At 35.3% G+C, this 26,690-nt stretch overlaps 4 protein-coding genes across 7 annotated transcripts in view; 2 read left to right on the top strand and 2 right to left on the bottom strand.

Annotated features, from left to right (window-relative positions):
• Positions 1-1,249: 1,249 nt before the first annotated feature.
• rbp7b (retinol binding protein 7b, cellular) lies at positions 1,250-2,670 on the top strand. The gene is made up of 4 exons (XM_026261937.1): positions 1,250-1,649; positions 1,859-2,037; positions 2,161-2,262; positions 2,366-2,670. Exons 1-4 carry the CDS (start codon positions 1,577-1,579, stop codon positions 2,417-2,419), a joined length of 408 nt encoding a protein of 135 aa, XP_026117722.1. The 5' UTR covers positions 1,250-1,576; the 3' UTR covers positions 2,420-2,670.
• A 219-nt stretch (positions 2,671-2,889) lies between these two features.
• On the top strand, positions 2,890-4,506 carry cenps (centromere protein S). The gene is made up of 5 exons (XM_026261944.1): positions 2,890-3,176; positions 3,277-3,400; positions 3,481-3,514; positions 3,623-3,689; positions 4,181-4,506. Exons 1-5 carry the CDS (start codon positions 3,150-3,152, stop codon positions 4,313-4,315), a joined length of 387 nt encoding a protein of 128 aa, XP_026117729.1. The 5' UTR covers positions 2,890-3,149; the 3' UTR covers positions 4,316-4,506.
• Positions 4,462-9,614, bottom strand: tardbpb (TAR DNA binding protein b). 4 transcript variants are annotated; one of them, XR_003288522.1, is made up of 7 exons: positions 9,333-9,614; positions 8,404-8,666; positions 7,876-8,054; positions 7,522-7,662; positions 7,063-7,233; positions 5,600-6,694; positions 4,462-4,847 (listed from the first exon to the last, which is right to left on the bottom strand). XR_003288522.1 is itself a non-coding variant. In XM_026261879.1 (6 exons), exons 2-6 carry the CDS (start codon positions 8,646-8,648, stop codon positions 6,206-6,208), a joined length of 1,221 nt encoding a protein of 406 aa, XP_026117664.1. In that variant the 5' UTR covers positions 8,649-8,666; positions 9,333-9,613; the 3' UTR covers positions 4,926-6,205. The 4 variants fall into 4 exon arrangements, 1 of the variants encoding a protein (XP_026117664.1); XR_003288520.1 differs by having other exon boundaries at positions 8,408-8,738; XR_003288515.1 differs by having other exon boundaries at positions 8,408-8,666; positions 9,333-9,613.
• A 1,357-nt stretch (positions 9,615-10,971) lies between these two features.
• LOC113105157 (receptor-type tyrosine-protein phosphatase gamma) overlaps positions 10,972-26,690 on the bottom strand; it is a 28,481-nt gene continuing 12,762 nt past the window's right edge. The window contains 16 exon segments of the mRNA XM_074559917.1: positions 10,972-11,213; positions 11,378-11,513; positions 11,587-11,729; positions 12,426-12,572; positions 13,237-13,365; positions 13,534-13,610; positions 14,633-14,726; positions 14,842-14,988; positions 16,833-16,968; positions 17,151-17,311; positions 17,396-17,530; positions 18,514-18,648; positions 18,722-18,804; positions 19,024-19,120; positions 20,120-20,211; positions 22,951-23,042. Of these exon segments, the coding sequence (XP_074416018.1) occupies positions 11,067-11,213; positions 11,378-11,513; positions 11,587-11,729; positions 12,426-12,572; positions 13,237-13,365; positions 13,534-13,610; positions 14,633-14,726; positions 14,842-14,988; positions 16,833-16,968; positions 17,151-17,311; positions 17,396-17,530; positions 18,514-18,648; positions 18,722-18,804; positions 19,024-19,120; positions 20,120-20,211; positions 22,951-23,042 (1,951 nt within the window). The 3' untranslated portion in view covers positions 10,972-11,066.

Below are 26,690 nucleotides of genomic sequence, written 5' to 3' on the forward strand. Positions count from 1 at the left end.
AGATAGATAGATAGGTAGATATGTTGTTACCTTACCATTTTAACCTTTGATGTCTTGGAAGCCACCTGCTGGTCTGAAAAGCTGCATGAACTAAGAATTGGTGAAGCATTGTACCGTCACCTCAGATGAGCCATTCAGCAGAATACACTTTTATCAGCAAGATGTAGGCTACATCTATAATTCAAGATTCTTTTTTTAATTATCTTAAATCGCATCTTACTGAATTTAATTTAGTATTTGCATAGTGAAATAAGTCCGAGAAGTCTGAGGGAAGAAAATTCATAGAATAATTAGAGGATTTACCTGAGAAGTGTGATGCTAGTCAGCACAGCAGGTGATTAGCTCTGAGGAGAACCGAGATCATCGGTTGGATAATATCAAATGACGCCCTCTAGTGGTTTGTCTGAGTATAGTTTTAGAGATTTCAAATTCTGGATCAGAGTCGTGTTTGTGTAAACCGGTTTAAAGCAGTGATCAGCATATTGTGTAAAACTGTTGACGTATAATAAAACCCGTATACACTGAAGAAAAAAAAATGGTGTAGGATTACTTTAGAACAATTTTCACTCAGAATAACTACTAGTAAATTTCACAATGATACACACACACATATAATTTTTATATAATAATATGATTTTATATTAATATATAATTTTTTAATTGTAAGAAGTATTCCAATAATCTTTGTTTTCATTACAACTTTGGGAAAAACATTTTTTTTTTTTTTTACATGAAGCACCACAATGAATAAACCTTATTTCACACTTTAAATCCTTACAAATTATCATGGCATGAAAGAATGAGGACTAATAACAGCATGATTCTTTTAAGTGTTGTGTGTTAATGACTTTTTAATTTTTTATTATTATTGTATTATTATTATTAGAAACCCATCTTTTCAGAATATAATGACTTTTGGTCATTTTGATTTTAGTCTCCTCATCACAGAAGACTTTCAGTGTTTTTTATTCATTTTGAATCTTCACTGCCCACTGCCCAATTTTCAGTGTGAACTTACAATGAATAAATTACAAAACCCAGCTCAATGTAGCCTCAAGACAACCTCGTCTCCCAGAACAGAGGGTCAAGAAAACATGCCTGTCATTTCCACAGCATTTTGAAAGAAAGTAATCTACCTGGCTTCTTAGAAAATAGAAAAAGAGAGGAAAAACCACCAACCGGCCATCTCCATGCCACATTGTTAATGAAAGATAATGAAATGACCTCAAACCTACTGGGCATCTCTGATATTGCTTAATTCTTGCCAAACTGTTGTACAAGTTCAATCCACTGCCAAAGCAACATGTGTCTTTCGAATTACATTGTTCTCTTTAAGTTCCCACGGGACACATACGCAATTAGTGTGTAAAAGTGAAGTTCCGCCTCAGAGTACAACCCCTGTGACCAAGCCTCTAAAATAGCTTTTGTGTAGGAATTACCCCTGCCCCAGATTACACACAGACATGCTGTGAAATACAACACAACACATCTGCTTCTCTCATTTCCACACATGAACCTTTAAATTCCAGCTTCTAAGTTCAAACACTTCAGAAACGCTTCAGGATCAACATCAAGCATGCCTGCAAACTACACTGGAACCTGGGACATGGTGGACAATCAAAACTTTGAAGCTTACATGCTGGCTCTTGGTGAGTATATGTTTTATTGCCTCTCTCAGGGTTTTCATATTTTACATATTAGGTATTTCACACACACATATGTATAAAAGGCATTTTACTTTTTAGATTTTAAATATCTATCTAAATAAAATATCTATCTAAATAAAAAATTTTACATTGTGAAAGTATTTACTAAGAATATGAGTCTAACCTTCTGCAATTTAATATTTGTAATACAGGAATTGATTTCGCCACTCGAAAGGTGGCGAGGATGCTAAACCCACAAAAAGTTTTTGAGCAAGACGGAGACTCTTTCGTCATTAAAACTTTTACAACTTTCCGAAACTACTCCTGTTCATTTAAAATCGGTGAAGAATTCGAGGAAATCACCAAAGGACTGGACAACAGAAAATGCCAGGTTGAAAACATACACACACTCTCGCATTCAGTCACAAGAGAGAGTGGCAGTGAGATGGTGTGTGGTCATAGTCAAGAGTTTTCTGAGGCAGAATTGGGAAATAATGCAATTTCTTTTCTACAGACAACAGTCAACTGGGACAACGACAAACTCGTGTGTGTGCAGAAAGGAGAAAAGAAGAACAGAGGATGGACTCACTGGATGGAGGGAGACACTCTTTACCTTGTGAGTCAAACATAGACCTTAAAATAGTAATTGTAATTTTCTAATAAAATGTATAAAAATACCACATAAAAATTAACTTAAGAAACCTTTTTTTTTCTTAAAGGAACTTAGATGTGAGGATCAGATCTGCAAGCAAACCTACAAAAGAACTGCTTGAACAATTGTGCTTAACTGAAATTCTAGCCTGTTTATTGAAGAAAAACATATTTCAGCATTAAACAGTTCTCAATCAAGCAAACATAACATTATAAAACTGGGGAAAGCTTATCAAAGTAGGCCTACATTCAATAGGAAAGCAAGTGTGTCTTCAAAATGTGTGTTGTGGGGAGTCTGTCACTTTTCTTATTTGTGGCAACAACTGTCTCAATTAAATAAAAATTGTTTCAATAAAAAATACCACAGAAAATGGATTACATTTGATACATTTATTATAAGTGCTACAGCTATTAGCCTAATTATTGCATGAGATCAAAAGGCTGATGTTGTCTTGTAACGCATGAAGCTTATTTTCTTTTTGATTTACAGATCTAAAGAAATATTTAGGTATGGGAGACTGAGACTGGCCTGGTTTCAAATGTTGTGCAACTAACACAATGGTTTCTTTCCACACAGTACCAAATGTTTTACTTTGAAGGAAGCAACTAACAGAAATATTGACTTTCCTCGTATGAAATTATCATATACTGAAGAACTTTTTATGAAAGAAACGTGTTTATTTCTACATTCTTTATTTTGACTGACATTCGCGCCACATCATTAGGGGGCGCTGACATGGCTGTAATAAACACTGACGCCATCACTACAACGAGAAGCAGCGCAATTCGCGCCATTTTTGTAATGCTCTAAAAAAGAGCAGAGTTGAGCTTCAGCTTGTTTACCTACTGAAAATGGATGAGGACGAGGCACAAAAACAGGTTATAACATTACACTTAATGATCAGCTATATATACACACACGTTATAAAGAAGCTTTCGAGTTTTTCCTCTCACATTGCCAGTTTTCATATGCTTTTAGAGGCTTAAAGCTGCTGTGCACTACACTGTCAGTCGTCTCTGTCAAGACATCGCCGCAGACTGCGAGAAACAGATCACTAAACAGACAATAGCAGCTATCGCAGAGACTGCTTTCAGACAGTGCGGTAAGATTGGGTTTAACTTAGTGCCATGAATGTGAAGCGATTGAACGATATTTATTCACGCCCCTCTGTCTTGCCTCTAGATATATTTGCCAAGGACTTGGAAGCGTTTGCGAGGTAAACTTCACCCCCTTAAAAATAGTTTCTCCTCAGGAATTAACCACGTTAACGAAGATGCTTTTTTGTTGTTGTTGTTTTACTGATGCTTATCTACAATGTTTACAGGCATGCTAAACGACACACAGTTACAGTGGATGATGTGAAGCTGACAGCGAGGAGGACCACTGCACTGGTAGGACGATTTAAGAAATCAAATGTTAAAACCATAGACTGTATAAAAACAGGTTAAAACATGGTTTTGCAAACCCCACCCATCCATATATATTTCAATTAAGGTAATTGTGTTCAGAGGTCTGGTCATAGAAAATTGGAAAAAAATGTTTTTTTTTCATAAAATCCCAATAATTAATACTGAGAATTAATTAAAAAAAAACTTAACAAAACCCAAGTCTAAATATTAAAGGTTTATATGTGTTGTAACTGTCAATGTAAATATTAACTTTCTAAACTTTTTAAAAGTTATGTAACATACATTTTATATATATATATACACACACACACACACACACACACACACACACATATATACACATGCACACACACATAAAACACAATATAAAATTAAATATACAAGGAAAATTTGGCATTTGTTTAAATGCTTTTCGATTTAACAGTTATAACAAAATGAGTGAAAAACATTGTAATCTTTCTACACCTTCACAGTACAACTACATTCAGCAGAAAAGTGAAGAACTGGCTTTGAACAACCAGGAACTGAAAGAGAAGAGGAAGAAGAATGCTGCCAAGAGGAAGAGTAAAGACATGGAAGCTGAGGAGGAGAATGAGCTTGAAGGCTGAATGAAATAAATGTACAAATCTGCATTATAGAAATTTGAGTTTTAGAAAGTACTTGGTTTTTGCATGCGGTAATAAAATAGCTGTGCATATATTTGTAAATTAATCACATTCAATACTAAACACCAATAATGGTTTTTACTCAAACATGGGTTCATTTGTGTTTTATTGTAATAAACAATTGTGTAAACATCTCTTTGTTGGGAATACGAAGCTCTATGAAACAATACAGATTTTTAAATCATACATTTTAAAAACAAGACCTGAAGACTACTTTAATCTGCTTATGGCTGCAATTTAACATGATGAGCTGCTTTGTCGAAAACAGATCAAGCCTAATATAGATTGAAATGTATTGGGCTTGAACGGTTATGAGAAAAGCACTTATCCTGAAACATCGATTAAATTCTGCTAGGATCTACCATGTCCATGGCTGTTACCAGGGATGCAGAACCACAGCATCCTCCATCTTCCTCCATTCCCAAAACGGACTTTGCGCCTGGGGTTCAGTTGCGGCCAGCCATATTCCAGGCCCCTAAATGTGTGAATTCAATTAGTTGTGTGGTATTTGCTTACAAACATCATGTGACAAACCAGTATGAGAAAATAGCAATCTATTTAAATTAGTTTTATTGAAGCACTCCCTTCATTTGACAAATCATATAAAAAGCCTTTTGAAAACACTGAGCGACGTTATCTAGAAGGAAACTCCACAGACATCCACAGCACTCAAAACATACATGTCACACTTACACCATCACTCATGTTTTCCCCTCTCAGTGTCCACTGAAGATGTCATCCACATCAAAGTTCACACTTACAGGTCAAGTTACAGGGAAATAAAGCACACACACCATACAGCATTCAGATGGGATTATAGAAGCAAGACAAAGTATGCATCATCATCACAACATTCCACTAACTATACAAGCACATTGTCAGTATACTAAAGGAGAAAAGCAAAACGGGGGAGCCAAAAAAAACAAATCCACAAGGTACACATATTAAATGTCCATCAATTTGGGCTCAATTAAGGGGGACGCTGGGGAGTATCAGCAGCTCTCATTCACACGCTCACCAAACCCACCCACTGCAGTCACATTTCTGTTCGTTCATCGTACTCGCAAGTCTTTTCGTTCGTGCGCTCCACACTTTCTTCGCTCACTCGCAGCCTTCTCACTCTTCGCCATCACCAATCGCACTCAAGGGTTGTTTAAAAAAAACGTCACTGTCTGCGCACTTGTTGTCTTAAAAAGTGGATTAAAAAAAGAAGTAGTAGACACCCACCGTGTCATCGAGCGGTGCGATGAGAGCATATAGACATGGGAGGAAGGTGACAATGACCTCAGCCACACTGTGCTGCCATAGAGGGCGCTCTTCCCAGGCAAACCCCATAGATGTCATCTGCAGATGAGATTTTGATGAAGGCTGGTTTTAAAGGGTTTCCATAAAACTGGACTGAAATAAAACTTAACTTAGAATACGTTTAGGTTTCAACCAGATTCTTTCCAATGCAAGTTTGTTGTTTAATTCGTCTTACACAATGATAAATGTACTTAAAATATGATGCAATTCTCATGCTTTTTCAGATATCCACAGATTGAACAACATGCATTACAAGAATCCAGCTGAAATGCTTTGTCTGCATCGATCAAGACAATACAACATTGAGGGGAAAAAACAACAACACCAAAGATGGTACATTAACGTAGCACCCTGGTTAACATCTCAGTCCAAACACTTACTCAAATCCCATTCAGTGTACAAAACATTCTTCTTTTTTTTTTCTCCTTTTCACCCATCCACACTTCCAAACACACGTGACGAGATAGGTCTCTCTGAAAATACTTACCAAACACGCTAGAAATACAAACACTTCCAACACAAACCGGCTTACATACCCCACCCTGACGACTTGGTCTCCATACTAGACCCAAAGCTGGAGTTAAACCCACTACTGCTAGAGTTAGAGCCTGAGCCCCAGCCAAGAGCGGCTGAGCTGCTGCCGTAGTTGCTGTTGCCTGAGCTGTATGTTTGAGGCTGGTCCCGAGCGGAACTTGTGCCGCTTGTGCTCGTGCCAGATGTTGCTGACTGACCCTGCTGTGCTAACATTCCCATCATACCCCAACTGCTCTGCAGGGCGGCCTGGGCAGCAGCCATCATGGCTGGGTTGAGGTTAAAATTGCCAAAATTTCCCAAGCTGCTGGAGCTTCCCCCCATGCCGCTCCGGGTGCCACCGAAACTCTGACCTCCGAACCCATTCCCAAAGCGCCCTGCCCGCTCCATCATCTGCCTAGTGTTGTTGTGCTTTGGCTCAGCATTGGAGATGTGCACGCTGATGCCCTTGATGATCAGATCTTCTCCGCAAAGGGAAGCAGCAACCTGGGGAAACATAGAAAATCTTAATTATGCATGAACAGCTGATTTCTCCATCCAGAGTAGAATATTAAACACAATAAATTCCTGATGCCAGCAAATGTAAATGCAAACTCTTGGACCAAGAAAAAAAAAAAAAAATCACTACAAACAAGACATTTTATTGAGCATATTCAAACAAAAAGCAAATTCAACTTCTCATATGGGCTGTATCTCACATTAAAGCATGCATATTTGTATTACTTTTTTTTTATGAAATGAACTTCCTTTGTCAAGTAGTTGCAGTTGTTTTCTCTTTATTTTCTTATTTTGTGAAAAGGGGTTTATTTCTGGTTTATCACCTTAAAATCGATGTGAAAACAACAATAGCTTACCTGGTCATCTGCAAAGGTGACGAAAGCGAATGCTCTGAAGGGTTTAGGAATGAAAACATCTGTAACCTCCCCATACTGCATGAAGAACTGACGGAGCTCATCAGCAGTCATGTCCTCGGTGCAACGGCCCACAAACACTTTCCTGCTCCTCATTGGTTCATCTGGACCTTGCTGTTAAAATATTCAAACAGATCACTCAGAATAGCACCCTTTACATTTCTTTCATAAATGGCTAACTGATTTATAGTGTCATATGTAATTCATCATATACACTATTGATCAAACTTTTGAAGTCAGCAAGACTTTTTTTTTATTAATCTTGGATGCATTAAATTGATCAAAAGTAAAAAAACACATTTACAATGTTACAAACTACATTTCGAAAGAATTATGGTTTCCAAAAGCAATACAGCAAACTTTTAAATGTTATTGTTAAAAAAAAAAAACAACAACACTGACCTTTGAGTTGGGTAGCTTGCAGTCACACCACCTGCCATCAATCATGTGCCGCTGTGACATCACCTTACCCTGAGATTCCCAATCTGAGAACCTCACAAACCCAAATCCTTTTGAATTTCCCGTCTTCACGTCCCGCTTGACCTGATGTAACACAATCAAGTCAAAAAGCTGCGTTCATACCAGATCTAATCTGACTTCGTGACTGACAGCTGAGCCCAGTTCTATTTTTAAAAGCCACATAAAAAGTTACAAACATTAGACACAGAGACAGAAATGATGGATAGCTTTCAGCAGAATATGGCAGTACAAAGACAATCATAGCTGGAGTATAACATTTATGTCAGTATATCTTACCTGCACCATGATGACTTCCCCAAACGTACTGAAGTAGTCTTTTAAGTCTTGTTCTGTAGTCTTCCAAGGCAGACCCAGTACAATCAGATCTGAAGTCTTCTGATCTCCTCTCTTGATCTTCGTTGCAGATGAAGCATCGATCTCATCCATCTTCCTTTTATTATCTGGCAGAACCGTTTCTAGAAAAGAAACAAAGACTTGTTACATGTTCTCACATCTGCATAATGTCAATCACACTTAATGCAATTTAAAAAAAAAATTTACAGCTAATGATAGAAACACAGAAGAACAAATGTTTCCATCTGCCAACTGTGCGGCTCAACTTTGCTTATTATAACGTACAATCTCAATATTTAAGTAAAAATGTTAGGCGCATGTCTAAATTAACCCTAAAATGCATAAAAATTACCCCTATTCTTGATGTTTCTAGGAGAGAAGTTAGGGTTAATGATGGCATTATAAAATGTAATTTTGACAATTATTAGAAACCTTTGACAGAGGCTAATTCGTAAAGACCATATGACCTACCTACCTTTGGGGTAATTGACCACATAGACCAGGTTTCCCCAGCCGTTCTCGGGGGCGTGTAGGATCCCGTCCACAAGGCGAACCCCCCGCATGCACTGAGACACCAGGCTCCGATAACGCAGGCCACAAGCCCCTGGAAACTGAGCGGCCACCGTGGAAAGCAGCACCGTGCCGTCATCCTCCGACGGGATCTCCATCGGCTCCTCGTTCTCCTCCTCCGCGACGCGAATGTACATCTCGGCCATCTCTCCTCAATCGAGGTGCTGGAGAGGAAGTTATATAATGAGTGGCTGTTTTCCTCAAACTCTGGCGAACCAATAGCAAACGAGTGTAGGCTGTGAAGGAGATATTTCATTAGTTGGACATGACCAACGACCACGCCCCCTTCCTAAACGTGTCGGTGTTTTATGAATGTGAGTCAAAATGTTACTGTTCTCCTTTGTGAACTAAATATGTTATCGACACTCACAATTCAATCCACGATTACTGTTAAAATAACGTGTGTGCATTGAGGTAATTTGTTTGTAAATGTGTTATACGTAGTAGATGTATATATGTTGAAACGAATTCTAATACAGAATCGAGAATGACAACAACAACTAAATTAGTTGTAGTAGAAGAGGCGTATTTCAGTTTCGTTAAGCGAATAACTGACTTATAAATAATCATGAAAATATCAAAAGGTGTCACTGAATAAATCTTTTTAGCGAAATGTAAAAAATCCGCCGAAAAATCTCTTCCACTAACGTTAACGTTACTTGTAATGTGAGCTGGCCGTGAGCGCGACTTTTAGCGCATGCAAACAACTCGCGAATCCTTATTGCTAAGCAACAGTAAAATACGGCATCAGCAGACCTCTTATAGGTCCATATGCGGTCTAGATACACATTTCTATATGTGTTATAGTGAAAAAAATCTAATAACATTACCAATGAACAACTGCTCGGATCCAGATATTCCTTTGTTAGCGCCACCTGCAGCAGCGCTCCTCGTTCAGAAGAAAATGTGACTGCCAGGAATGAATGAGCCACTTAACACCTCTCACGGAAGATGACACTCTTGACAAGTGTCGGTGTCTGTTCTAATCAGAATAAAGCAAAATAGTGCAATCTCTGTACACTATGTAAATACAAAAATATTCCGTTTTATCCAACTCATGCGACACTATTTTCGTATCAAGATGGCATTACCTAAGTCATGAAGGGAAATACGTCACACGTGGGCGAACTCATTTTTTTATGTGAACGGGTGGAGAAAAAGAAAAACAAACATTGTTGGTGTGCAATCATGTTTGCTTTGCTGGTGATATATATACATAAAATGTAATAACATAAAGTGTTATTTCTGAACAATTTAAGTGCAACCAAGATTCTTGTGGCAGTTGTGTAACAGAACACTTTACGGATGAAAGCAGAAGCACCTCTCCCTGTGCAATAGTGGACTGCTCTCAGAGATATAGCGCTCCCGGTGGCAGATATGAGTATAAATAACCATGTTATTTACTTGAGATGTTCATTGATGGGGAAAGCAGAAGTTAAAACATGCAATAATACTTATTTGACTTAAATGTAAAACACCCGTTTTAAAAATCCAACAGTATATTAAAACACAAAATATGTGATGGAGACATTAAAATGTATTGCATTGTTGGAATAAATCTAATATACCTTTATATTTTTTTTTATTAGTGATGTTTCTTTTTTAATACAAAATATTAAAGATTTGTAATATGCATAGCGTTCATTATCCATAGCCAAAACAAAAAGAAAAAAATCCAGCGCTAATATCATTCTGTGTATCAGTAAACATCTTCATCAGAGTCGTTTCATTGGACTATGCATGATCATTTTAGATTTAAGAGGTTGTTTAACCTTTTCAAGTAGTTTTCAGTTAAGCTTTTTGACTTCAGTATATGAATTCCAAATATCTTATGTAATGATTTTACTAGAACATTCACCATTCCAAGAAAGAGTCATCTTTCCGAGTAAATGCTTGTAACTCAAATACAGCAAACGAGACACATTTTTGATCAATATCTTTATATATTACAAAACAATAGAAATGCTACTGATAACAATATATGTTCACAGTTGCTGTTATGATACCACACTGAAATAATGTATATAAGTTAGACATAAAATGACATCTCTTAATAAATAAAAAAAGAACATTAATCTAACAAGTCACAATGCTTGACGGTTAAAAGTCACATGATTGCATCATCATGAGCATTAAGTTGGGAGTTTTTCTGTGTACAGTTTTCATGGGTATGAGGCTGATGTGTGTGTTAATGTGCTGTCGCTGATCACCATCACAAGTCTGTAGACTTTTTAGGCAACAATAAAGTGATACTTGGAAACATTTTCAACACAATTATCAATAATCAGCTAGGCATCAAGTAGTAACACTGACAGTGTAGTGCAAAGTAGACGGTGTGTGTGTGTGTGTGTGTGTGTGTTTGTGTGTTTTGGAGAGCAGGTTGTGGCGCTCAGCAGGATAACAAAAAGCAGCAAAAATAAATATCAAAAGAATTTATTTTTATCGGTATATAAAAGCTCTTTTTTGTTGTTTTTTTGTTTTTACATTTCACCAAGAGTCTGGGGAAAAAAGGCCTCATGGAAAGTTCAAGGAACCACTTTGTTCCGTCTCATTTTCCGGAAACTTCACACCAAGGACTCCATGCTCTCAGCCTGGTTGGATTCATCCGTTTCCACTATCCCAGCAATTCTGTCCATGTAGTTAAAGCCAAGTCTAAAGTCTTTACTGCTGACAAGGCTGAGCATAGCCTTGTAAAGGTAGTGATAGTGCGCCTAAAAGAGGTAGAGAGAAAGAGTGAAAAAAGGAAATAAACACAATGAAGGAAAATACAATTTTGGAACTTCAACTTTACTGCATCAAACTTCTACACAAAACCCCAATGACATCTCTTTGATTTAATTCGTCATCAAGCAGACTTGTATTTTGAGGTACTTACAATTTCAGTGAAGACGCCAGGCCTCATCAGATTAATCATTTTGGCCACTTGATAGACATCCACAGCACTCTCGTTCTCCAGTTGTTGGGAAAGTGTGGTCCAAGCACAGAACATCCCGGCTGAGACCGCTCCAAACCTGAAACACACAATCCATGAGGCTCTCTCTCCCTCTGGTTACATGCACTGCTACTCATAGTTCATGCACTCACTCGTCATGAACGATGGTGGGACCATCCCTCGTCATGGCCTCTTCTTTGATGATGTTGATAAGCTCAAATGTGCTGCTGATGGACGCATCAGGATCTGGCCAGTTTGGACACTGGAAATGTCGGACTTCTAGCACATAGTCATCCTGCACAGCAAAGATAAACAGTTATGCAACCAACAAGTGCAGCTAAAATGGGTTGGTTGCTTTCAATTTTAATGGTAAAGCAGAAACGTAGACATTAGATCAAGTACCTAGCTGTTGTATTTTAAGATCTATCTATCTATCCATCCAGCATTTTAAATATAGTAATAAATAATAGTAATACTGTGAAATCTTGAAATTCAAAATAAAGGTTTTCTATTTTAATAAATTAAAATGTAATTTATTCATGCAATGGCAAAGCTGAATTTTCAGCATCATTAAGCACAGTGTCACATGATTCCTCATAAATCATTCTAATATGTAGAATTGGTGCTCAAGAAATATTTCTCGTTATTAATAATGTTGAAAACATAAATAAAAAAAACCTTTCAAAACCGTATAAATGTCTTTTCTGTCTATTTTGATAAATTTAATGGATCCTAGCACTATATATTATATACTATACTATATATTTATTTTTTCTGCTTACTAATACTATGATTGAATTAATAAGAAATGTAAGTAATAAAGCAACAAAAATCAAAAAGAAAAAAAAAAGACACAAATCTAATAATTTCTTAATTTATTTATTAGAAAGATTGAATCACTTTACTTTGAATGTTACATTGGTGCATCAGTTGTTAAAGTTAACATTAATCTTCCAATTTAAGAGAGATGTTTGTGTGGTGACTGAGGTACCTGTGTGGCTTCCAGGATGAAGTCGTGGATGACGAGCTGTTCCTCATTAGACAAACAGAGTCTGTCAGTATTAATGAGGGTGACAGTGAAGGCCACACAGTTCATGGGCTCCTCTCGGCTGGGCCAGTACACAAACTCATCCTCAGTCTATAAAAAGAAGAGAAGGGCATATAAAATCTCATTTATCATATCATATCATATCATATCATATACTTATATAACACTAACAGATTTAACTAATTTATAAATGTTGAGAATGTTTCCACATTTAATATTTACAAATTTACACGCAAATACAAGTGATCTTATAACAAATGTTAAACAAATTAAGCAATACGTTATAAACCAGAAATAACCAGAAATTTGGGTAGCACTTTATTTTACAGTCCTGTTCCTCTTGTACATACTATGTACTTATTATAGTAATTACAATAACTATGTAATAACTAGGTACTAACCCTGAACCTACCCCTAAACCTAACCCTACCCCATGTAGTTACCTTGTATTACCAGAACTTTCTTAGATAAATACACTGTAAGTACACTATAAGTACATGTTAGTACACATACTGTAAATAAAGTGCAACCGTATTGTCTTAATTGTCTCTTTAGAGATATTTTTAATTTTCAGTATCGTATAATGTAATAATTCAATTGAACTCAAAGTACACGTGCCATGATAATCTGCTGGTATGAAATAATTGAGAACGCAAGCTGCTGAACATTTATAAAAAGAACATACGTTATATAACGCAATATGAATCCACTTAAAAACTCATGTTCATAAGTAGCTCTTCAACGCTGTACTCACGAGGCTGAGGTTGTCTGGCAACATCACAATAACTTGAGCGTTATGGTCCCAGATCATCCTCCAGAAATCTGTGGTTGTGTGGGGCAGCGGATGCTGGGTAATGATGAACTCGTTGCTCCTGTAATAGCCCTGTGAGTGGATAAACACTGATTTCATTCTAAAAGAAAATCACAGCTAATGTTGAAACGAGTAGGTAAGGAGCTGGAACGCAAGTTACACAAATAATTCATGTTCCATGCATTATTAAATATGATGAAATATTATGTATAATGTTCCAGTAAAGTCTTGTTGTTGTACCATAATGTAGGAGGCATTGATGTAGACTGTTCCTTTTACTCCTGGGAGGGGAGCTAGTGCCACCCGAGCACGTTCCGCTGAGGGGCAAAACATCAGTGATAAACAACTCACTATAACCATCACAGCAAACCAAACCTCAGACTCTACCATTCAGTGAGTCATTGTGTTTAACAATAATAATATTGTTTGCCATGCTTTGTCATCTTGTTTTTTTAAAAGTAATCTTACAGAAGCATATCTATTTTATTCTACATAATGCAAGTAATCCTCAGCAACTTGCACTAGCTGTGTGATTTACTTTTTCTTTTCTTTTAAAACAAATATTGCCAACTCTATTAGATATTTCTACTGGATATTGAATTTTCTCATGGAAACAAAATGGTTACGATGGTTATCAGGATTGGACTGAGTTGTTATTACTAACAAAATAAAAAATAAAAAATAAATGAATAAAAAAAAGAACTCAATTAAAAATATATTTAAATAAAGAAAGAACAAATGTTACATCAAGAACTTCATTAACTGAATAAAATAAGTCACATAATACATAAACTATAACTGAAATAAAGGAAATTTAAATAGAAATATAAAAATGAGAGAAACAAGTAATTAAATCTTTTAACTAAAATTAAAATGAAGTTTGAAAATATAAAAATATGCATAATTCAAAATATTAATAAATAATATAATAGTACATACATAATACTAAAAAATCAATAAGGATTTTTTTATTTACTATAGAAAAAAAAATTGTCTATTGGATTTTTCTGTTCATTTCCCCATTCAAATAAATTAGTAACAATAGTTATCAGGAATTGTTTACAAAATTTAAAATAAAATAAAAACATCAAAAACTGTTTTTGGCAATATAAATAAAGAAAATAATATTAGATGGAAACTTAAACTTGAAAAAACAAAATATCTGAAAACATAAAAATCAGAATATAAACTATTAATGAAATAAAATAAATGAAAGCTAAATGGAAATATAAAAACACACTGCCATAAACTGTACACTGAGAATACAGCTAAATCCATATTGGCAACAAAGCAGGATTGTTGATTTTGATATATGGGTTTGGAGGGTTTAGCGGCTCACTTGGCAAGACTGACGAGGTGCGGTTCTTCTCTTTGTTGCAGTCTTTCTGGGCACTGAAACACTCAGTGAGGTGAGAATTGCATTGTGTCAACAACTGGAGGAACAATAACAAGAGCGTCCACAAGGAGGAGCAGGTTAGTTGTCGAACTGAGAAAATAAATGTCTCAATACAATTGCATAGAGCTACAACACAGTCATCAAGTGCAGACCTTAAACTGTTTGTCCATTCGTGTTTGTCCTGTGGGGCTCGGGCTGAGAATGCTGTTGACATAACTATAGAGTTGCCAGGCAGGCACCTCTGTGTCTTTGCTAAGCACAGCTTCCATTAATGCATCATGGATAAAGATAAACTGCTCCTGTAGGTCACACATTCACAGCCATTAAAACAAACCATGTTGCATTAGGTATATGACATCTCAAACATTATATTTGCAAATAAATAACATAATATAGTTATGTGTAGAATGGCATTCTGGAATTCTACTCATACAATTTTTGTTTAGTATGTAGAGAGTGAACAGTATGTAAATGGTCTATATGCATGTTATATAAAATGAAAAATGTGCAGTATACAATCAGAAAATACTGCATACTGTATGCCACAATGCACTACGCTTGTATTGACCTCACATTTCCACTATAATGAAATTAAACAATTTGACTGGACTGCAAAAAGTCCAAAGTTCTTACACAAATGGGATTTTACAAATGCATAATAACCATTAACTGGAAGTTACTTATGCAACAGTGTTATTTTAGTATTATTGGTAAAATTAATAAAACGAATAAACAAATACACACATATATATATATATATATATATATATATATATATATATATATATATATATATATATATATATATGCTTTTAGAATATTTTTAATTAGCTCTTATTTTTATATTTCCAGCTTTCTTCTTAAATTTTATTCAAAGGGGTCATATGATGCTGCTAAAAAGAACATTATTTGGTGTAATGAAATGTGTTTATGCGGTTTAAGGTAAAAAAAAAAAAAAAAAAAAACATTATTTTCACATTCTGTACATTACTGTTTCTCCTCTATGCCCCACCTTCTGAAACGCGTCAATTTTTACAAAAAGCTCATCGGTCTTAAATGTGATTGGCCGAATACCTCAAGCGTGTGACGGATAGTCCCTTAAAATATTGTGATGCCCTGTCTGGCTGGAGTGACAAGTCATAAACATAAAACCCATTATAAACATGATATAAACATGATTTCTAGTCGTGTCCTCAAAAACAAAAAGTGGTTGCACTTTCTCATTGAAACAGCGTCACACACCGCGGTCTTGAGTGAGCGGACGCTGGCGGGCTTGAGTACGGCATGGCCGGCGGATTCTACGGGCTGGACTTCGCTTCGTCTATGGTGAAAGCCGATCCGGCAATCCACAGTGCAAAGTTTATGTATTAACTCAGCAACCAGCACGGATCAGCTCCAGGCGTGACGAAGCGGATATCGTCCTCTTTTGGAAGGTCAAACAAAAGTAGTTTCACTTTCACAGTGAAACACACATCGTCTATACAACATGGAGAATAAAAGTTACGCCTTCTTTCTTTGTGTGAACATCTGGGTGGCATTATGCAAATCTTCCCACATAGTGACGTAGACGTGGGGACATGTTAGAACAAGACGTTTTAGGGTGGTGTGGATAAGTCTTACATTTTATAAACAATATCTCTTAGGATTTGAGACTTAAGTCTTTGCAACATTACAGATCTTCTTTATGCACCAAGAGCTTGTAACACTCCAAAGAGAAAGGAAAAATTTTAATCGCATCTTATGATCCCTTTAATGTTTAGTACGTTTATTATGTCCTTTGAATCAGCCATGGCAGCATTTCTAATTTTCATTTTTTTTTTATCTTATATCTATATTTAATTTAAGCATTATTTTATTAAAAACATTCATTTTTAAGAGTTTTACTTTTAGCCAACAGAAGTAACCCTGTTACTTAACAACAAGGTCATTTGACAAAATGTAGTGCAATACATTTAGAATTTTTATTTTTTTATTTTAATTGCATGCTGCACAGTTGATCATACAATTTTAACAAAGCGTCTGGAGTAAATAGTATATGCAGCACAGAATTCAGAAAGCAGAACACTAATATTTCATCAAAAAACAGCAACAGCCAGTGATTTGAGTGTGGAAATATAGTGTATTAAATCAAACAGGTAATAACCTCGGTCTGGACCAAGTAGTTACGCTGAGCACGGATGTGTTTGAGGTATCCCAGGACGTTGACAGTGCCTTTGTCCTTTATCTGCTGCAGCATGCTGTCTATGACTATGTATGTGCCTGTTCTGCCCACTCCAGCACTGCAGGACACAGAGAAAGAGATGGTTTGATAAAAAAGACATCTCATTTTGCTACAAAGCAAAGAAGCTCACACATTCAACCACTGAATATGATGTAGGGATGGGAAAGCTTGCACAGTTGGAAAGTACAACACTGGAACTGACGTTTCAGACGCGAGTGGGCGGAGCTTATATTTTAGTACCTGCAGTGAACTAGAACGGGGCCTGTGCCCGGCGTGCGTGCCGCTGAAGAGCGAGAGATGAATTTGAGGACTGGTAGTGTGTACTCAGGTGCGCCCATGTCTGGCCACTGCGTGTAATGGTACTGGACAACCAGCCGTTCATTATGCCTTCCCTTCTGACCCTGAAAAAGACAGACCAGAGGTCAAAATGCAGCGTCTAATACTTCATTGCTCTATAAACACTGTCCACAAATCCTCAAACGCACCTTTTTCAGTTTGGTGTTGCGTATGATGAATTGGCGGAGTGTGTAGTAAGCGTAAACTTTAGTACTCTTCAGAGTTACCATTATGTTCCCATAAACCTCACTGTTCTCTGATGGCCAATACTGATCACACTTCCTCTGTAAAAACAACAAATGCATCTTCTGTTTTGCTTTTTAAAACATCAACGTCTACAACAGAAGTGTTCAACCAAAAATGAACATTTACTCCTAGACATTAAGATGCATTTGTTTCAGCATTGAAACAGATTTGGAGAAATGTATCATTTCATCACTTGCTCACCAATGGATCCTCTGGAGTGAATGGGTGCCGTCAGAGTCCAAACAGCTGATAAAACATCCACATATGATCCACAATAATCCACAAGTAATCATCATGACTCCAGTCCATCACTTAACACAATGTAAAGTGAAAAACTGCTCGTTTGCAAGAAAAAACAATCCATCAAGACTAAGTTTAGTTTAACTTTAAACTGTCACCATATCCATAATCCATAATAACACTTCCTCCATTGAAAAAGTCTATATCCTGTTGTGCTCACATCAAAATCCAACAACATAATTGTTTAGAAATGTTTTGGCCAGTTTTTGCTTTTAAACAGTGCTTAATCTGTGCATATTTATCTCCTGATTCAGACAACCTTTTCATTGGCGAAATAAATATTATGGATAGAGGACTCTTATTATTGCAGAAAGTAAAAGTTTTAAACATTTTAATGATGGATTCTTACAAACAGCTTTTCACTCCACAAGATGGAAAAGTAGTCCTGTTGATTACTTGTGGACTTCGTGATGGTTTTATCAGCAGTTTGCACTCTCATTCTGACGGCACCCATTCACTGCAGAGGATCCATTGTTGAGCAAGTAATATAATGTTAAAAATGTCTTAAAAGTCACACTGAAGAAACAAACTCATCTACATCTTAGATGGTCTGAGGGTGAGTACATTTTCAGCAATTTAGATTTTTGGGTGAACTGTTCCTTTAAATTCTTACTCTCCACCATAGTCTCATGTTTTTATGCTAATGCATATTATATAAACTTTGTGGAAGCAAGGTCTATTTAAAAAAAAATGAAGTGGTTATTTAAATGAAGTGACTCACCCTGCCTTTCTCCACCAAGTTAGTGATCATGACAATCACAGTGGTGTTCTGTTCCCAAATCATTCTCCAAAAGTCCTCAAACGTGGACTTGAGAGGGCCCTGAGCGGCTATATAAGCCCTGGGTCTTTTATAACCCTGAGAGGGAGAATATAACATTATAAAACAAACATTAAAGCAACAAGCATACACTTAGTAATAAAATACCTACGTCTACATAGTTTGCATTGATGTAATCACTGTGCTTGGAGTCTTTCCCAGACAGTTGCTGCAACTTCACCCTGCTGTGATCATCTGGATATAAAAAAGCAATAAATGATGCATCATTCAAATCAGTTTTTGAGATACTACGCAAGCTATTTCGAATTACGAGCAGTGCATGCAAGAGTGAGAAATGGATATTAATATCTTTTATCTTCATCTTGCATGCACTGCTAGCACTTCATCGCAGATGAATTCACAGTACATTTAAGATGGTAAATGTTCATGCTTGCCACATAATAATCAACTCACAGGCAACAATGTTGATGTATCTGTTTTTGTGCTTGTTGTCTGGATGATTTGAATGTTCTGCTGTTATCTTCATTTCAGATGTGCAGTGTTGAACCTCCTGCAGGCAAGGTATGATTTCAAATTATTAGTTGCAGGTATTGTAATTCACAGACTATACTATGCTACACATCTTATTTCTACAGTACAGAGCATGTATGTTATGTACAATATGCACGATTTCTTTGTGCACGGACTAAATAGATGTAGAATGCAGTAAACAACACACCAATTCACAATCTGTTCCTCATGTAACAAACTGTAAACCGTATTAGCAATTAAAAAAAGATTCAATGTTTAATTCAGCTGTCAAAAGGTTTAAACCAATTTGGATTAAAAATAAAATCTCTAACATGATGACTGGATTTCAAATGAGTTATACATGAAGTTGTGACAGTTGTAACTTTTTTTTTAATAGTAATGAATACCTACGCAGATTACGTAATTCTGAATGCAGTCCTGTTAGAACTGCTAATTTTGTTGAGCATATTATTGGTAAATGATTTAAGACTCATTTCCAAAATAATTAGTTAATTATTCCAGTAATTAGCCACACTTTGATTAGAATTTACATTAATTGCACCATTTGTCCAAATCATTTAATGATAGTCACATCAATTCAATGTAAAACAAATTTCATACAGCAGCATAATAATTAGCTCCCCAGTGAGCTTTAATGAACCAGATTTTGTCTTTCGTGCAGATTTTATCTTTCGTTATCTGTAAAACAAAGCACCCCTGTCATGAATTGATACCTGCTGTATTGCTGATACTGGTAAGCATCATAGTTTTTTTAATAAATCTTCTTCAGGAGACCCAGTTCTTGCTTTTGGACGAGTCCATATTTGATTGTGATCTTGTAAATGTTTGCTGTGGGCATGAACCAGGCTCAAGCTTCCCTGCATCCCTGCATAGATTCCTCATTTTAATGAGGCTCTACTCTTTAATTAGTCCTCTTCCCATAGCCATCTGTGCCTCTGTGCTACTGGGAGCACCGGTACATGTACAGAGCACATACACACACATTCTCACATGCTCCAACTACAAAGATCATACTCACATCGAACTCCTGAGAAAAGCCATGTTGGTTGTTGGAGTAGAGCTCCATGATGTGTTTGATGAACTGCCTGACTGGCACAGCCTCCAGGTCATCTGAAACACAAAACCATACATACATCACACTACATCCAAACATTTTGATATAAATTGATGATAAATACATTAGAAACACCTACAAATATTTTTTTCCCCTCATATTTAGGAATAAGGTTAATAATGGGGGAAAATATATATATAAATTGGTATTTCTTAAAAAATTTAAGTAAAATAATATATGTATGTTTTGTTTCTTCTCTCGATATACTGGGTATTTTCTTTTATGTTTTTTTGTGAATAAAAAAAAAAAAAATATATATATATATATATATAAATTATAATATTAAATGTAAATATTATTAGATATTTCTCATATTATATCATACAATTAAAAACAAATTTAGTATTAAATTAAAATGTTTTGTTAAAAAATTACTTTTCTCATGCTCAATTACAAATACATTATTGTATCATGCGGTTTTTTTTATAATATATATTGTGATGCTCAATATGTTTGTGGAAACTGTGATTTATTTGAGGATTCTTTGACAAATAAAAAGTACAAAAATAAACAAACAAACATACACACAATACAATAAATAAATACACACATACATACAAAGTACATTTACTTGAAACCATGTAAAAATCTATGAAATGCAAAAATATCTTATATGCATCCTTGTTTTACCTATTTTTTATAATTTACCTAAAAAATCTTGTTGATTCCAAACTTGTATATTTTCATTAAACACACTAAATTATCTCACAGAACATGTAATAAAAAATAATAAAAAAACCCCCATCAGATTAATGCCATTAACATACATTTCACAACAAAACACATACACTATTTAGTGACTGCAGTCCATATGATAATGTATGGTGTTTTTGTCTATTAAATAGTTAAACTGTACATTAATCAAATGCATATTTGTCATTTCAAAATATCTATTGTCACTTTTAAGGAACGAAGCCCAGTGGAAAATAAAAGTTTAAATAAAGAAATAAAAGCACAACCTTGTTCCAAATGACAAAAGGCTTTGAACCAAAATCCATCCGCCCTACATGTGTGGCCTGACTTCCTGACAGATGATATTTGGTCACATCTGTGTTATAAAAAGCTCATCAGTTATCTATCAAAGAAACGGACTGGACCGATGATCTACTGTCAAGTAGAATGGCCTTATAAAGGTATGGGTCATTACTGCCACAGCTGGGACCATATTTATAAAAGACCAGACTCCCCTGGAGCTTTTACTGCTTCGCATTGTGAAGGATGATCAAACACACGTCAATTCAACCCCCAGTCTGTATTCAGTGTCTATGCAATTAACAGAAAAGATTCTGTCTTATTAAATCACTTGCACACACAGAAGACTTCCTCAATTCAACAGGGCTTGTTGATGACTTCTCTATTACAGCAGAGACATTAAACTATCACCTCAAACGGAGTTCTCATAAACATTAATGGCTAGTTTTACTTCTTTTGGCTTACAGTTATATAGACCTGTCAGTCAAGAGCTGGACTGCATCACATGAGGAGAGAGAAGGAGAGGAAAGAAACCAAGGGAAAGCAAGAGAGAAAAGAGTGGCAATACTGAAAGCAGCTCATGCAATTTGAGAAAACCGTGCACTATCATTCCTTCGCCAACTGACAAACATATACACACAGAACATAAAATATGCATCCACTCAACAACCCAGAAAACCGCAATGCTGATCATTAAAAGAAATAGACCAGCCAAAATCAAAATTCTGTAGTTTATTTGCACATTCTCACAGTAGTTTGAAATAAATAGGACTTTAAATTTTGTAAAAGAGCACAAAAGAGATATTCTTCCCACTCAAAGCTATCATCAGGGCTTGAAATGAACGTCCTGATCCACAAGAGCACTGTGAACATTCAGCAAAGCACCTCTTTTGTACTCTATGGAATAAAAGTATACTGTTTAAAAGTTTGGGGACTGTAGGATTCTGTAATGTGTTTGAAAGCAGTTTCTCATGCTCATCAAGCTATATCGAAAGTCTCTCTCTACTTAGAAACATATTGTCAAATGTTCTTACACTTTAAAATTTAATTTACTCCTTTGATGGCAAAGCTGAATTTTCAGCATCATTATCCATGTTAAAACAGTTGTTCATATTTTGCGGAAAAAGCATGATCCTTTTTTTTAGGGTTCCTTGATGTGTATGTGTATATATATATATATATATATATATATATATATATATATATATATATATATATATATATATATATATATATATATATATATATATATATATATAACAGCATTTTTAGTACATTTATACGGAGTCCCGCACATGACATGCAAGAAAAAAAAAAAAATTATGTGCATGATTTACTAATTCGTTCCTTCAATGTATTAAAACGTGCACACGATTACTATTTCGTTCACTCGATTTGCTAAATTGTGCGCGCGATTTAAACTAATTAGTAAAAAAATTACTATTTTTTTCCTTACATTTAAAATACAAAATCATTTGTTACATAAATTCTTTACTGTCACTTTTGATCACTTTAAAACATCCTTGCTGAATAAAATGAACTTCTTTCTAAAATAAAATGAATATTATTATACTAACCCCAAACTTCTGAATGACTGAATGATAGTAAAGGTGTGGGTTTTAATATAATTTCATTAATTATTTTACTATTTAGTGTATAAACAATATGCAATCTGTCTAAACTACTTGTCAGCAGGTCAGGTATATTTATAAATAAAGCTATTGCAGCATGATGTGTTTTCGTTTGTTTGTTTAGCTGCTCACCCGCTGTAGACAGGACGGGGAAACTGTCATAGCGGCTCACTCTGGGAGAGTTCCTGTCTTCAATGTACACATGTGCGGTCTGGAAGAATCTCCTATGAACAGAAAGGGTCTCAGTTAGTGGAAAGGAGGTAATTAGGAGGATTTTAGACAGCTCCTTAATTCTGAGGAAGCCTGAGAATTGCTGTTAAGGTGATCACTTCACGTCCAAGTCTTAATTTACAAAGCACTTTAGATGTCAAGCTGTATAGTCTTGATAGTGCTGTTTTGAACCGTGTTTCAGCCTGCAATTTTAGTCTCAACTCTGAAATCAGTCCATTACTACAAAAGAATGAGTATACCAACTATATTGCTTAAATATACTGTACATATGTATGACAAAATACAATTAAATACCAAGATTTTTAAACAAAATGTACTTGTTATTATTACCAGTAGCATTAGTATTTAGGCATGTATTGAAACAAAATAGCAATAATAAAAAACAAAATATTTGAAAACAGAATGAAAAATAAATATTTTTTTATAAATATTATCTCTCTCTCTCTCTCTCTCTCTCTCTCTCTATATATATATATATATATAAAATATTTATAAAAAGTTATTTATTTTTCATTCTGTTTTCAAATATTTTATTGTTTTTTATTATTGCTATTTTGTTTCAATACATGCCTAAATACTAATGCTACTTTATTTTTTATTTTTTTCATTGGATGATTGAAACTTTTTTTTCAGTGTGTATTTATTTATGCATTTATCTATTTTTTCAATTATTCCATGCTACTTATTGAGTATTTATTTTCACAACATAACTTCTGTTAGTTGTACAAATGTGTATGGAATCAGCTGAGGCTAAGAATCACAAAACAGCTAAATATTGGATGAATGAATCAGCTCAGCAGGCATATATCAGTTTATCATTATTAATATGAACCATGCACAGAATTTTAAATCCATTCAACTACTTCTTAATATTGAATAACACCCTGTCTTTAATAATTGGAACATTTTCAACAGCAACAAATTAAGATCATAACATCATGACAGTGATTCAAGATCTTTAAAATAAAGTTAGGCAAACTCATATTAAAGTCTTTCCCCAACACATTTTTTTTTTTTTTTTAATTAAAAAGCATTAGCTCATACAGAAACCCACAGAAGTCTAGTTCCCACTGTAGGTTTCATAAAATATACATGAACAGCAAAGTGATGATACCAAATATCCAGTCAAACTTTGCACGCACAACTCCTGCTACCTTGGGATCGATCTTTTAAAAATCTGTCTTTTATTTCATTTTCAGTGCACAAAAACAGACCCCCCCCCCACCATGCTATTCCCATGAAGCATTTGTATAAGCATGCCCCTACCTGTACTTTATGCAGAGCAATGAGCAGATGCTAGTCATCCTTGGGAGGTGAGATAAAAAGAAACAAAGATGCTCTGAATGTCCGCTGAGCTCTGATAAAGGAGGGGGGCTGGAGGACTGAGGAAAGAGGATGAGGGGGGACAGGAACTCTACACTAATGACCTTTTTATGATGGGGGATCTCTCATGTGTTTACAGATGTTAGACTAATGGTGTAGAAGGGCCCTTCAGTGAAGTTTTTAAACCCTGTGGTCTAATCCTTTAGAATGCAAAACAGGCGAATGGTAAAGAGTAAATATAACCTCTTATCGCACCCCATCTGTGACTGCTTTAACTCATAGGCGATCTCATGCGTACGTGTAGAAATGTACCACGGAGACGAGTGCAGCATCTTTGGTCTTTAATGGGCATCTGTGAGTCTGAGCAGATTGAAAGCCTCTGAGCCGTCCAGATGGAACCCTGCCTACATAAACCTCTCAGTAGCCTATCGCCTTGGCAACATCATAACTTCATTTTAAGCAAATAATAGCATACATTTTTTTTCTTGAAATTTGACAGTGGTTAAGTCTTGACGTTCTCGGAGGAGCAGTTGCATCTCATCACTTGTCTTCCCTCCACTCAATTAACAGATTGATTACCATGCAAACAGTCTTTTTAATTCACTTTAACTGTCACTGATCGACCTCTTATAAAACATCAAGTGCTCAAATCAAACTGTTCTTATCTTCTCCTTTCAAGTTGCATGATTTGTCAGTTTACGCAATAGCTTTGCAATTAGAAACTTGCAGGCAAAAATTTTTCGAAATTAGCCGTGCTTTATAAGGATGTGAGGTTGGTTCTGTTATTATTAACTAAATCTAAAACCTTTAAAATCATTTAGGTCATTAAATTTAGAAAAATTAGATGAAAGATTTCCAATAATAGCGCATCCAAAATAAAAATTCTGTCATCTTTTATTAATCCTGATGTTGTTCCAAACCTTTATTGGTTCCTTTCTTTTCTTGAACACAAAAATAAGATATTTAGAAAAATATTTGTATATAAACAGTTGATGGTAGCCATTGACTTACATGTATTTTTCCATACTGTGGAAGTTAATGGCTACGGTCATTCTTCATTTTTGGTTGAACCATCCCTTGAACTAAAGTGACTAAAAATAATACCATTAAAGACTGATTTTGTAAGTCAAATAAAGCTGTATATAAATCTAATATTAGATAAAAAAAACTTAAATAAAAATTCAATTGTAGAACTAAAAAAAACTGTTTCTAAACTTGAAAATTAAATAAAATTACATAAAAAATATTAGATGAAAACATGAACTTAAAAAAAACTTAAATAAAAGTGAATTGAAGTGTTGCTTTGGTGAAATAAATCATGCTATACCTGAAATAAATAGATTAAATTGTACTATTAAAACTGTTACCAGTAATTAAAATTAAGTTAATAATAATAATATTATTATTATTATTATTTTTATTATTATATAAAATATTTATATTACATGAAATCCTTAAAACCTTAAATAAGAAATGAGAAATGTTGCTTTGGTGAAATAAATCATGCTATACCTGAAATGAATAGGTTTAAGTTACAGTACTAAAATGACTAAAATGAAAACTTTTCAACAATAATGACAATTTAAAAAGAAAACATAACTGAGAACATAAAAATAAGCTTATTCAAAATATCAATAAATACTATAATAATATATCAAGATTACTAAAAGTAATACAGAATATAAAACTGTAGAACAAAATAGCATTTAAGAATCATCTTACGTCATACCGACATTTAAAATATAAAGTTGCTTTTAAATAGGAATGTTTTCATGTAAGATTATTGTTTGTACTGTGTGTGTTCACATTTTAAATGATACGCTCAAAGAGTCAGCTTCACAGATTGGAGCACAGCTGGGTCTCTCCGAACAAGACTCATGGTCCCTAGGGGGCCCGCAACCTCTTAGCTCACATACAGACACAAGACTGAACAGGAGGATGGTGGTATTTGGCAGGAAGCTCCATAGGAGGATTTTTATTCGGTTACCATGGGGCTGAGAGCAGTCCAGGAGAGGGCGGGCAGATGGGGCTGGGACTCTCCAGGGAGCTGAGCCAGGTTTATAAAGGCCAGTAGATGGAGTAGAAAGAGGTAGATGAGGTGTGGATCCAGGGGTCAGAGCGACCTTACACTGTCTACAAACCAGCCACAACCATGACCAGACGGATCTACTCCACAGAACATGTTGTCATGAATATTAATTAGGTGATGCATTCGTTCACAAAAAAACTAGGCGGATGAATGTAGAAGCTGTTACAAGATAAGGAAATTAGACTGATTCTAGATGCTATATTCTCAGTTCAGATCCCAATAAAGGTCC

This window comes from Carassius auratus, chromosome 6 (assembly GCF_003368295.1).
Source record: "Carassius auratus strain Wakin chromosome 6, ASM336829v1, whole genome shotgun sequence".
Taxonomy (NCBI): domain Eukaryota; kingdom Metazoa; phylum Chordata; class Actinopteri; order Cypriniformes; family Cyprinidae; genus Carassius; species Carassius auratus.

What these genes read in the sequence shown, in the direction of transcription:
- rbp7b (XM_026261937.1), top strand. Translation starts at nt 1,577, where the DNA reads ATGCCTGCAAACTACACTGGAACCTGGGACATGGTGGACAATCAAAAC. An exon ending in TGGACAACAGAAAATGCCAG is followed by an intron (nt 2,038 to 2,160) that starts GTTGAAAACATA and finishes TCTTTTCTACAG; the next exon opens with ACAACAGTCAACTGGGACAA. An exon ending in AGGGAGACACTCTTTACCTT is followed by an intron (nt 2,263 to 2,365) that starts GTGAGTCAAACA and finishes TTTTTCTTAAAG; the next exon opens with GAACTTAGATGTGAGGATCA.
- cenps (XM_026261944.1), top strand. Translation starts at nt 3,150, where the DNA reads ATGGATGAGGACGAGGCACAAAAACAG. An exon ending in GACTGCTTTCAGACAGTGCG is followed by an intron (nt 3,401 to 3,480) that starts GTAAGATTGGGT and finishes TCTTGCCTCTAG; the next exon opens with ATATATTTGCCAAGGACTTG. An exon ending in GACTTGGAAGCGTTTGCGAG is followed by an intron (nt 3,515 to 3,622) that starts GTAAACTTCACC and finishes CAATGTTTACAG; the next exon opens with GCATGCTAAACGACACACAG.
- tardbpb (XM_026261879.1), bottom strand. Translation starts at nt 8,648, where the DNA reads ATGGCCGAGATGTACATTCGCGTCGCGGAGGAGGAGAACGAGGAGCCG. An exon ending in GGGAAGTCATCATGGTGCAG is followed by an intron (nt 7,663 to 7,875) that starts GTAAGATATACT and finishes GTGTTACATCAG; the next exon opens with GTCAAGCGGGACGTGAAGAC. An exon ending in GCAAGCTACCCAACTCAAAG is followed by an intron (nt 7,234 to 7,521) that starts GTCAGTGTTGTT and finishes ATATTTTAACAG; the next exon opens with CAAGGTCCAGATGAACCAAT.